The sequence below is a fragment of the Vanacampus margaritifer genome, chromosome 13 (assembly GCF_051991255.1).
Source record: "Vanacampus margaritifer isolate UIUO_Vmar chromosome 13, RoL_Vmar_1.0, whole genome shotgun sequence".
Taxonomy (NCBI): domain Eukaryota; kingdom Metazoa; phylum Chordata; class Actinopteri; order Syngnathiformes; family Syngnathidae; genus Vanacampus; species Vanacampus margaritifer.
Genome location: NC_135444.1, coordinates 6,722,809 through 6,734,967, shown reverse-complemented (window position 1 = coordinate 6,734,967; position 12,159 = coordinate 6,722,809). Strand labels below are relative to the sequence as shown.

Sequence of the window (12,159 nt, the reverse complement as noted above, 5' to 3'; positions counted from 1 at the left end):
AAAGCTCATTCAGATTATTTCATTTCTCTTCGGCAACAAATGATATTATTAAAAACTGGAACGTATATCTACTGTATGATATTTAATGACTAAAAGAGATTTTGTTTATACATATTTTCCAAACGCTTCCAGAGAAAAAAAATACCAGACAAATACCAGTGAATGTTTATACCAAAATTGGTACCAAAATACAAAGATGATGCATTTATTCCAAGATAAACAGTGTTAACGTGGTCAAAGTGGTCACTGCAGGCTGTGGTAATTGTCAAAAATGTGTCTATGATGAAACTTCAGATATAAGAAAGTTGAGGTATTTGGCAGCCTATTTTTTAATTCATACCACAACAAAATGATCTCTCATCATCTCTCCTCTATTTGACAAGTCGACACCTTCTTAAAATAATCGGCTGTCATTTTTTCAGATTTTTCAGGAAACACACATTTAACCATTTGTATCACGAGATGATAATTTAGGCAAAAAAATATTTTTGCCCAAAAATGACAGGCAATCATTTTAAGAGGCTTTAAGAGAGTTATTTACTCTTGATAGTGAATGATATCAACTTAATTCAAACCAAGCAATAACCTCCAACAGAATGAAAAGGCAACGACACTAACATTACCACAAACGAGATTTATAGAGAATAAACGTTTTATTATGCATCCCTGCTTTCTGTCCGTGAGTTCTGTGTGCTAGATTATGTTTTCCCATTGGTCTACAAATCCATGGCATTATGGAAACAACAAACCAGGCTCCGTAATTCAATCCAGGCTTTCAACTGCTGCTTGCTCGCTTGTCTGCTTTCTTCTTCTTCTTTCTAAGTTATGTTTATACAAAAACACTGAAAGTGGGTTAACTGGAAAGGCATCAAGGAGATTTTTTGAGCACAATTGCCTTTGCTTTATACATAAAATGTATTAAAAAAAAAAAACTCTTGATATTCATGGTGAGAGTATGGCAACGTGGAAAGGCATTAATCATTTACAAAGTTTGATTGTTTTCCAGAGAAGAAGCAGCACACACCAAAGCCCAGGATAGTTTGTTTTTGTTATGTTTAAAAAGATAGTGCAGTTTATTTGGCCAGATTGGAAAGCTGTGGCTCCCATGTGGTTAGTACAGCCGCGGCTTCACATTTCACAGCAGCCTCCTTTCCTCCTCCTCCTCCCTTTCTGCCATTCACTCACCGGTTCCTTGCTTCGCTGATCTCTCAGTACTTGCCCAGTGGCAATATACAACTGCTCATTCTTGCACAATGAGAGAGGGAGAAAAAAAGAGCAAAACAGGGTTCACACATGAAAGGGGACAAGGGTTCCTATTCTTGGCTGGCATGATTAAAAAAAAAAAAAAAAAAAAACACTTTTAGGGAATAACTCGCTTCATCAATTAATTATCAAACAAGTGGCTTCTCCAGAAAAAAAGATGAAGCTATCACCTCTGTTCCTGCGGCATCTTTCTCAATGACACCCTGAGATTCACGAGATTTATTTTATTTTATTTTTTACATAAAGGAAGATTAAATCATAAAGAATCTTAACTGAACGTGTTAACCTACATAATAGATATTTTGAGTGTGTCACAATAGTGTCATTATGTTGTAAACATAGCTGTATAATTAGATGCGTACGGGACCTGGAGTTGCTCGCTTAATTGGTTGAAAAAGGAGGAGCTGTCCCTAAGAATAAAGCATAAAAACAATGAAAGTGTTTGATGCTATTACAGAGTGGGGGATAAGCCAACCAAACACGGGGATAACAGTGCACAAAATACTTGCTAAAGACCATCAGATGCCAGGTTAAAGCCACCTGTTTAAAAAAAAGTGTGTTTTATGTATGAGGTGGAACACAGCAGGGGAGTTTGTGTCAAGAGTGGACATAAACACTCTTTGACTTTGAAGGGCTTGGGCTCGTTAAGCCATTCCACTTTTTGATAAGCAGGAGACATGACGAGTTGTGAAAGGACCCGTCCATTTTGAAACAGCTCTGGCTTATCTCACCTAAACCTGTTAGCGATACTTGTTGTTTCCAAACAAAGTGTCAGTCCGGGACCTTCTGTGTCTTTCTGCTGCAATCTAGCGTATCTTAATCTCCTCCCGCTCTCCATCTTCTTGCCTGCTCGACCCTCCCTCTCCTCCTTCACCAGAGTATGCCAATCGCTCCATTTCTGCCCTATTTTCATCCAGTTTGTCTTCATGCCATCTTTCTCCCTTATTCTTTTTTTTGTGTCAGTTTCCATTTAGTTCCCATCGTCGTCTACTTTTTTCCTATCATGCATGTTGTCCGTGACTTGTCTTTGCTGCTCTTCTTGACTTCAGCCAACTGTTCTCATCTCCTTGTTGATGCAACAGATGACTACAGTTACCTGACAACTCCTTTACTTCATATATTTATAGTGCACATTTCCAACCTGTGACACTCAAACTGTGCAGTGTACATTAGAGCCGATGCCACAAAAATGGTAAAAAGACAACAGTGAGACATTTAACTAACAGTAAACTTGCCTGGTGCACAATGTGGGATGGTAATTAAAAAAAAAAGACAAGTTAAAAGTTTTGAAACTGTATCATACTTTATCAGTACACCTTAAATTCCGGTGGAAGGGGCCAAAGGGATCGGGTGCGCAGTGAGTTGGGTGGCAGCCAAAGGCGGGGGCCTTGGCGGTCTGACCCCCGGCTACTGAAGCTAGCTCTGGGGACATGGAATGTCACCTCTCTGACAGGGAAGGAGCTCGAGCTGGTGTGCGAGGCTGAGAAGTTCCGACTAGATATAGTCTGACTCACCTCCACACACGGCTTGGGTTCTGGTACCAATCCTCTCGAGAGGGGCTGGACCCTCTTCCACTCTGGAGTTGCCCACGGTGAGAGGCGCAGAGCAGGTGTGGGCATACTCATTGCCCCCCAGCTAGCCGCCTGTACGTTGGGGTTTACCCCGTTGAATGAGAGGGTAGCCTCCCTCCGCCTTCGGGTGGGGGGACGGGTCATGACTGTTGTTTGTGCTTATGCACCGAACAGCAGCTCAGAGTACCCACCCTTTCTGGAGTCCTTGGAGGGTGTGCTGGAGAGCGCACCCCCTGGGGACTCCCTCGTTCTACTGGGGGACTTCAACGCTCACGTGGGTAATGACAGTGAGACCTGGAGGGGCGTGATTGGGAGGAATGGCTCCCCGATCGAAACCCGAGTGGTGTTTTGTTATTGGACTTCTGTGCTCGCCACGGACTGTCCATAACGAACACCATGTTCAAGCACAAGAGTGTCCATATGTGCACCTGGCACCAGGACACCCTCGGCCGTAGTTCGATGATCGACTTTGTAGTCGTGTCATCGGACTTGCGGCCGTATGTGTTGGACACTCGGGTTAAGAGAGGGGCGGAGCTGTCAACTGATCACCACCTGGTGGTGTGTTGGCTCCGATGGCGGGGTAAGATGCCGGTCCGACCAGGCAGGCCCAAACGTACTGTGAGGGTCTGCTGGGAACGTCTGGCAGAATCCCCTGTCAGAAAGAGTTTCAACGCCCATCTCCGGCAGAGCTTCTCCATTGTCCCGGGGGAGGCGGGGGACATTGAGTCCGAGTGGACCATGTTCCGCGCTTCAATTGTTGAGGCGGCCGATCGGAGCTGTGGCCGTAAGGTGGTTGGTGCCTGTCGTGGCGGCAATCCTTGAACCCGCTGGTGGACACCAGCGGTAAGGGATGCCGTCAAGCTGAAGAAGGAGTCCTATCGGGCCTTTTTGGCCTGTGGGACTCCGGAGGCTGCTGACGGGTACCGGCTGGCCAAGCGGAATGCGGCTTTGGCGGTCGCTGAGGCAAAAACTCGGGCATGGGAGGAGTTCGGTGAGGCCATGGAAAACGACTTCCGGACGGCTTCGAGGAAATTCTGGTCCACCATCCGGCGTCTCAGGAGAGGAAAGCAGTGCACCGTTAACACTGTGTATAGTGGAGACGGAGTGCTGTTGACCTCGACTCGGGACGTCGTGAACCGGTGGGGAGAGTACTTCGAAGACCTCCTCAATTCCACCAACACGCCTTCCTTTGAGGAAGCAGGGTCTGGGGACTCTGAGGTCGGCTCCCCTATCTCTGGGGTCGAAGTCGCCGAGGTGGTTGGAAAGCTTCTCGGTGGCAGGGCCTCGGGGGTGGATGAGATCCGCCCGGAGTTCCTAAAGGCTCTGAATGTTGTGGGGCTGTCGTGGTTGACACGTCTCTGCAGCATCGCGTGGACATCGGGGACGGTGCCACTGGATTGGCAGACCGGGGTGGTGGTTCCCCTTTTTAAGAAGGGGGACCGGAGGGTGTGTTCCAACTTTAGAGGGATCACACTCCTCAGCCTCCCAGGTAAGGACTATTCAGGGGTGCTGGAGAGGAGGGTCCGTCGGGAGGTCGAATCTCGGATCCAGGAGGAGCAGTGTGGTTTTCGTCCCGGCCGTGGAACAGTGGACCAGCTCTACACCCTCAGCAGGGTCCTCGAGGGTGCGTGGGAATTCGCCCAACCAGTCCACATGTGCTTTGTGGACTTGGAGAAGGCGTTTGACTGTGTCCCTCGGGGAGTTCTGTGGGGGGTGCTTCGGGAGTATGGGCTACCGAGCCCCCTGATACGGGCTATTCGGTCCCTGTACGACCGATGTCAGAGTCTGGTCCGCATTGCCGGCAGTAAGTCGAATTTGTTTCCGGTGAGGGTTGGACTCCGCCAAGGTTGCCCTTTGTCACCGATTCTGTTCATAACTTTTATGGACAGAATTTCTAGGCGTAGCCGAGGCGTTGAGGGGGTCCGGTTTGGTGGCCTCAGCATTGCATCTCTGCTTTTTGCAGATGATGTGGTGCTGTTGGCTTCTTCAAGCCGTGACCTCCAGCTCTCACTGGAGCGGTTCGCAGCCGAGTGTGAAGCAGTTGGGATGAGGATCAGCACCTCCAAATCCGAGACCATGGTCGTCAGTCGGAAAAGAGTGCCCTCTCCGGGTCGGGGAGGAGGTCCTGCCCCAAGTGGAGGAGTTCAAGTATCTTGGGGTCTTGTTCACGAGTGAGGGTAGGGTTAGAGCGGGAGATCGACAGGCGGATCGGTGCAGCGTCTGCAGTGATGCGGACGCTGTATCGGTCCGTTGTGGTGAAGAAGGAGCTGAGCCGAAAGGCAAGGCTCTCGATTTACCGGTCGATCTACGTTCCTACCCTCACCTATGGTCACGAGCTGTGGGTCGTGACCGAAAGAACAACATCCCGGATACAAGCGGCCGAAATGAGTTTCCTCTGCAGGGTAGCCGGGCTCTCCCTTAGAGATAGGGTGAGAAGCTCGGTCATCCGAGAGGGACTCAGCGTCGAGTCGCTGCTCCTCCACGTTGAGAGGAACCAGTTGAGGTGGCTCGGGCATCTGGTTCGGATGCCTCCTGGACGCCTCCCTGGGGAGGTGTTCCGGGCATGTCCTACCGGCAGGAGGCCCCGGGGACGACCCAGGACACGCTGGAGAGACTATGTCTCTCGGCTGTCCTGGGAACGCCTTGGGGTCCCGTCGGATGAGCTGGCTGAAGTGGCTGGGGAGAGGGAAGTCTGGGCTTCCCTGCTAAAGCTGCTGCCCCCGCGACCCGACCCCGGATAAGCGGAAGAAGACGGACGGACCTTAAATTCCCTAGTGTGAATGCAGCCCGTGCCTCGATGCCTTGGGAGTGTAAAAATGTGCATATTAGATCTACTTCTTACCACACTCAGGTTGACCGGCGTGAAGGGCTTTGGCACAGGAAGCTCGTATAGCGAGTTCAGCATGTCATTCAAGTCATTATTCTGCATAGAGAGCAAAGATACAGGGATATTATTTACATAATACGCCCCCTCAAAATCACCCTTAAAAAGCAGTTTTTCCTCTGTATTTGTGTATAATACAGTCCCTTGATTTTTTTGTATCCTTTATTACACTGGACAAAAAAAAAATTCTGAATGTTAAAGATATTTTAATTATTTGAGTTATTCTGGGCTGATGCATTTCTTTGAATTGGAATATTGATATTTTTGACAATTGATTGATAATTTAGTTGTGGATATCAAAAAGGTTTGTCGTTTATTCTGCAATAAAACTGAAACAAGATTGTTGTTTATTGGTAATATTGCCAAATTTTCTGAATTTTTGTTTGATTTTCACATGAAACATGATTTGCATATCGAAGGCTTTTCTGTCCTAACACTGAATGCTTAATAAAAGACAGGGAGGTTAAAAGAGGCTGACTTTCACACAGTGAATTCAGTAGAATAAATTTGACTCTATTTTGTAAATATGACTCTAGAGTGGGACCAAATAGACTCAGTTTTGGAGTAATATTTACACTTGGAGAGTAAAATAAAGAATGGAAAATTAAAAAAAAAAAAGTAACTCAAGGGTTGTGGAACAAACTCATGACCATCAGCGTGGGAGACCACCTGAGCTATGCCCCTCCTACTGTTTGCTTATATCCAAAAGGAAAACAAAAACATTGTTTTTGGTCTCTTGGAGTTACAAAGATTTCAGTTGAAACGAGCAATATACTAACACACAGCAGGAGCTGCATGGCTCAGCGAGTAGATAGTCTCCCAAGCTGGAGGTCGTGGGTTCGTTCCTCAACCCTTAAGCAACTTTTTTTTTTCAATTCTTTAGTTACTCTCTTCCAAGTGTAAATATTACTCTAAAATTGAGTCTATTTGATCCCACTCTAAATACAGAATTTACTGTGCAGGCTGCAGACGGCCATTATCCAGCAATGTTGATTTACAGGCAAAGGAAGGCTGTCAGTAATTAAGCAAGCGAACCCCTCCTACTCCAAAAACAAGGGGTTTAAGAAACCTTCAGAGAGCTGACTTGACCACAGAACAGGCTCAGAAATTATTCTAGCAGCATTTATGAGCTCCATGACAAGACTGCTATTTACGCTGCTGGGCCTCTTGCTGGAGATCAGAAGGGGACAACACTTTGCCACTTGCAGTTCGACTCACTCCTGTGAAGACTGGGATTGTTCTTTGTTTGATGTGTTTTTCTTTCTCAGTGAACTTTGCTTCGGTTTTGGCTGGGAGCCACTACTTTGGGGTTATGTGAAAATGTATGTACTGTACGTGACTGCACAAGAGAACGAGGACGTGGCGGCAATGTCCAGTGAGTGCAGAGGTGGGGGAGGGGAGGCGAGGGAAGGGAAGGGGGTGTTCGGGTGTGTGCAATTGAACAGCCTCCTGTCATGAGAAGCTCAATGCTCACACGCATGGTCAGCAACACGGCCTGAGGAAACAGTTCATTTAGCCCTGGCCTTAAACCCTCATCGCTCTTCTGTCTTCCCTTGTCTGTCAACATCTCTCTCTCGCCTGGAACGGACAGCGGAGTAAATAGAAACCAAATCATGCACACTAACAGATAAGGCATCCAGGATTTCCAGCAACTTCTCTTTTACTCGCACACAAAACTGCCCTCCTCGGCGTGCCTCGCTCCCTATTTATTAGATTATGCGGGTGAGTCACTTTCAATCAGACGGTTAATTTTAAATGCTTATGTAAGGCACGTGCGTTTCTGATTGTTCTCTCTTAATAAGACTCTCTCCGAGGGTTTGTGGAAGAAGCACCAACTACATGACAAGTGAAAGCGGTCCCACAGCGTGATATGTCTCTCCCTCCCTCTTCCTTTCACCTCAGCCCTCTCTGCGCTACATGTTGCGCATCTCCCCAGTTTGTTGCATATTTTACATTTCCCCTCCCTTTGCTGCTATATCGCAGCAAATAGTCAGGGGAAAAGACTTTTGCGAGTGGTAAGCATTTGTGTGTGTTCAAGATTTGTTTTGCAGTAAATCACCAGGAATAACTTCAATTTTTAGATCATTGTTTGGTCGATGAAATGTCAACACAACAGCACAGCTGTGCCCAAGATGGCAAACAACACACCAAAACATGGAGAAGAAATATTACGCTTTGATAACCCCCCCCCCCCCCTGCACCGCCCATTCAAGGGGGCTATGTTTCCATTACCACCTCTTTGTTTTCCTTGTTTGCACTTGTCAATCATGCACGTACATCACCGGATAACAGTAAGTCGCTAAATGTGCAAACGAGATGATTACCTGTTGTCTTGTTAGGTAGTCTGCAAGGGTGTTCAACAGCTTGTAGTAGATCTCAAACCATGGAATATAACTGCAATTCAAAAAAGAATAGTGCATTTTTAGAGAGCAACATTTCAATCGATCTCCAAAGGAATTTAGAGGGAAAGTATAAAGAAAGTCCAGCAAATTATAAATTCAGAGATTGGTTTCCCACCATTGCGCCTGAATAACTTCGTGCAAAGTTCTCCAAAAACGACCAATAAGGGTGATCAGCACATCTTTAAAAGTTAATTGAAAACTTAAAAAAGTAAATACCCCCTATTGTTTTCTACAGTAAATACAGTTTTCCAGAATTTCAAAATATCTGAAATGTTCAATATTCACTTCTTAGTTTTAGTGTTGACAAAAACAAAAGGTGCAGAGAGTGCCCAGGTTGAGCAGAATGTCTTATAAATTTAACTGAAATTTTCAATAAATAGTTCCCTGAAGTAAACATAGTTTTAAATTGATGTATTTACGTGCTTCATATTTTTTTTAAAAGGCCGATACTGATATTTGCCAAAATGCAGAATATCAATGCTGATGATTGGCCCAGCCAATAATCGGTCTATGCCTAGTTTATTGGTGAACAAAATTAACTGAGAGTAGCCTTTTCATCGAATCTGGCTCTCTTCACATTGAATTTAGAAAGTGCTGTGTTCTTGTATTCCCCATCTCCATGAATCTTAAGGAGGTGTTACTAGAGAGCCAGTTGTGCTGGACAAGAAATGCTCAATTTGGCATTACCAATCATGCAGTTAGGACACTGACTCCCAGCACTCAACTCAACGCTATATTTATTAAGCACTTTAAAACAAACCACCACTGTTTTCTTAAGATGGAACTCAGGGGCATCAGATACAATGAAAACAGTAGAGGCCCCAGAAATGAACCCTGTGGAACACCATATGTTCCGTTATACATGTGAATTCATATTGCACATATTTGTCGATTCCATTCACTTTCTTTTTTTTGCTCAACAGAGTATGAAGGGATTACAAAAGGTACATATCATCACAACAGCTACAAATTGACTACTGAGCACACTCAATTTCCTGCAGCACATATAGGCCAAGCAATGTAGAAAAACACTATTTTAATCTAGAATACACAAAACCCAACTACATAGTATTAGTTACCTTACATCGAATTTAAAAAGAATCAACAATACAATTGTTGAGGTAGAAAAAGAAAACACTATCAGCTCCTTATGATGCTCTTCATACTCATGGGCCTCTACATTCTATGAATTCCTGTCATATCTGTTCTTTCATCCCAAAACAAGGAGGCAGTAGAAGGACAAAATGAATGCACAACAGATTCTAATATGGAGAAGAAACAGCAAGCCACCAAAATGTCATGTGATGCGGGATGCTACAGTTTACAAGCATGCTGTTTCCAGACGCACAAGCTTAAAAAAAAAAATGCAGTCCAAGATGTTTCCTGCCTCCCAACACGCTCCCTTTCTGCCCTTTCTTTTCATGCCCTTCACATAAAAAAAAAAAAAAAAAAGCTACCTTATGTGTAATTAATCAGCAAAAAATGAATTAATTAACAAGCATAATATACTGTAGTTAGTACAGCTTTTTTGTGTGTGTTAAAGCTTATGACTAAATACAGCCAGCATAAGCTAAAAGCATGTGCAGCATGGCTCTCTTTACAAGGCTGACATATTCTTGGCCAAGTTGCTTTCTTGGTGGAAGAAGGCCAACACTTTCTTTTGGCTGTGAGGCTTCTGCTGATTTAATGTTATGCAACCAATTTCTAAAAACATGGTGTTCTGTCAAGATATTGAATTTAGATCCACATTTGCTTTTTAACATGGATTTTAGAACGCAGCTTGAATAATGACTCCAGTTAAGGACATCTTAGCATTAAATAAACACAAATCCCAATTAATGCCGTATTAACATCTCTTGAAAATTGATTTGACAATACAATAATTGGTGAATTGGGCCAATCTATCAAAAGTGCCCTTCAAATTCCCTGATATGTGTGGAAAATATTATTAAAAGCATTTGAATAAAATAATTAATTATAATCTCTGAGTGTGTGAGTCCTCGTCCTGCTCTGGCAGTTGGCTGGAGACTGAAGAGTTTCCAGGCCATGGGTCACTGGCTGCTCTGTAGACTGGAATTAACAGACAACAAGAAAACAATCAAGTCAACCTAATGCAAATTTTCATATCGCTAAATCCGCAAGGGGCCAATGACACGGCTGCTTCCTGGGGAAGTGCAGCCAAGCGCACCAATCAGAGGGGCTGAGTGACCATTAGTCTGAAACAATCAGCCTCTTAACGTGCTTCTATTTTGACATCTGCATGAAGATTCACTGCAATCGGGTCACACTTGCAGGGGAGACCGAATCAAACACGCTTTGGTTCATTCACATGCTGACTGCGTATCAGCCTATTTCTGCCACGTCAAAAGACATACAGCACAAATGCATGCATATGAGGTCAGTTTACGTTTCAGCCATACAAAAACAAAAAATTCATCCGATAAAACAAATAAAATCAAAGCTTTTTGCATTGTCTGTCTCCTACACAACTGCCGTTTAGAAATGCAAACTTCTGGACATTAATCATTCATTTTTCATGTACTATTAAAAAATATATATATATTTTTAAAGGACTCTGCCTGCCTGAGCAGCCGTCAAGCATCACAGAACTCACAGTCATTATGCTTCACCACAAATCCTTTGTTTTAAACAAAAGCACGATTGCTGGTGAAAGAAGCTCACCCAAATAATCACTACTCCTGTTATACAGCTTATAAATGGAGTAGGGCCAGACCTATACAGATTATTTTTAGCCCACTGACAATGCCAATTTTTGGCAGAAAAAACAATAATGATTATCGACTAATTTAATATATATTGCAAATCTCCCCAATCACCCACCCACACACCAATGCATTTCAAGGGGTGTCAATTGTACACAGATTTTTGCTATTTGCAATATATTTACATCAACTGTAAATATATTGATTAAAAAAAATAACTTTCCTTTTCAGTTCCCAGGTTGTTGTTTTTCAGTGCAAAGAGTTCTTTTGCATAAAAATGGCCATTCTAGGACGGCACATAATTGTTGAACAAAAAACCAACTTTATGAACTTATTTCACAAAAATCAACTCATTCAATATTTTACTGAGGTAATTTATAAGTCCTGCACATCATTCCAAATCCCCCCAAAAATATATATATATTATGCCGACTCCCGTTATATTATAGGTAGTTTTTTTTAAATCAGATTGATCACACCTTAGAATTTTGATTAGTCACGATTAATCACTTAATTAAAATAATTTTTAATCAGCCTTTTTTGCCTGCCATATTTGAAGAGCACCTGTTATGTGTTAATTATTTGACATTTAATGTTGTGAGGACGTCTTCAATATTTTTTTTTTATTCACTGTACTGGCTCATCCTCCTCTTTTTCTAATCAGTTAACTCTTTGACTGCCATGGACGTTAAAAGACGTCAAGTAAAAACCTACGGAGGGCCACCAATGACGTTAAAAGACGTCATCCAATTTATTTATTTTTTTTTTTTTGAAACGGGTGGAGGAAAGCCTTGGCCAGCTGTGGTGAAAGTTTCAAGCAGATCTAGTTAGCCTAATTACTATTTTTGGCCCCTAGATGGCAGCAATGACTCTTTTGACAAGATTGGGTAGGCGTCAGTAGAAGACGTGAGGCGGAGCTAGAGGGGACAATGGCTGGGGAAGGGAAGAGAACATGGCGACCGGTTGCAAGCAGCTCACGCTCGAGCAGTTTTTTTCAAAGACGAAAAGCATTGACCAAAAAGAGCACATTGATGACGACGATGATCATCATCGATGATGATGATGGTGACTCCAAGGTTGGAAGCATTGACGCGGCAGTAGAAGACGTGAGGCGGAGCCAGATGGCTGAAGAAGCGAACAATGGCGACCGGTTGCAAGCAGCTCACACTTGGGAATTTTTTTCAAAGACGAAAGGCATCGACCAACGCTAAAGAGCACATTGATGACGACGATGACCATCATCGATGATGATGATGGTGACTCCGAGGTTGACGCCGAAGTTGGAAGCGTTGACGCGGCGGCTATGACGACGTCAT

General features: G+C 44.0%; 1 protein-coding gene across 2 annotated transcripts in view; it reads right to left on the bottom strand.

The window, feature by feature from the left end:
• The window catches only part of dennd1b (DENN/MADD domain containing 1B), a 141,608-nt gene that overhangs the window by 70,253 nt on the left and 59,196 nt on the right, over nt 1-12,159 (bottom strand). The window contains exons 6-8 of one of the 2 annotated variants that reach the window (XM_077584944.1): nt 8,043-8,112; nt 5,677-5,757; nt 1,186-1,245 (exon numbers count right to left, since the gene is read on the bottom strand). In XM_077584944.1, coding sequence (XP_077441070.1) covers nt 1,186-1,245; nt 5,677-5,757; nt 8,043-8,112 — 211 coding nt within the window. The remainder of the gene's footprint in view (nt 1-1,185; nt 1,246-5,676; nt 5,758-8,042; nt 8,113-12,159) is intronic. The other variant, XM_077584942.1, reaches the window with a different exon arrangement.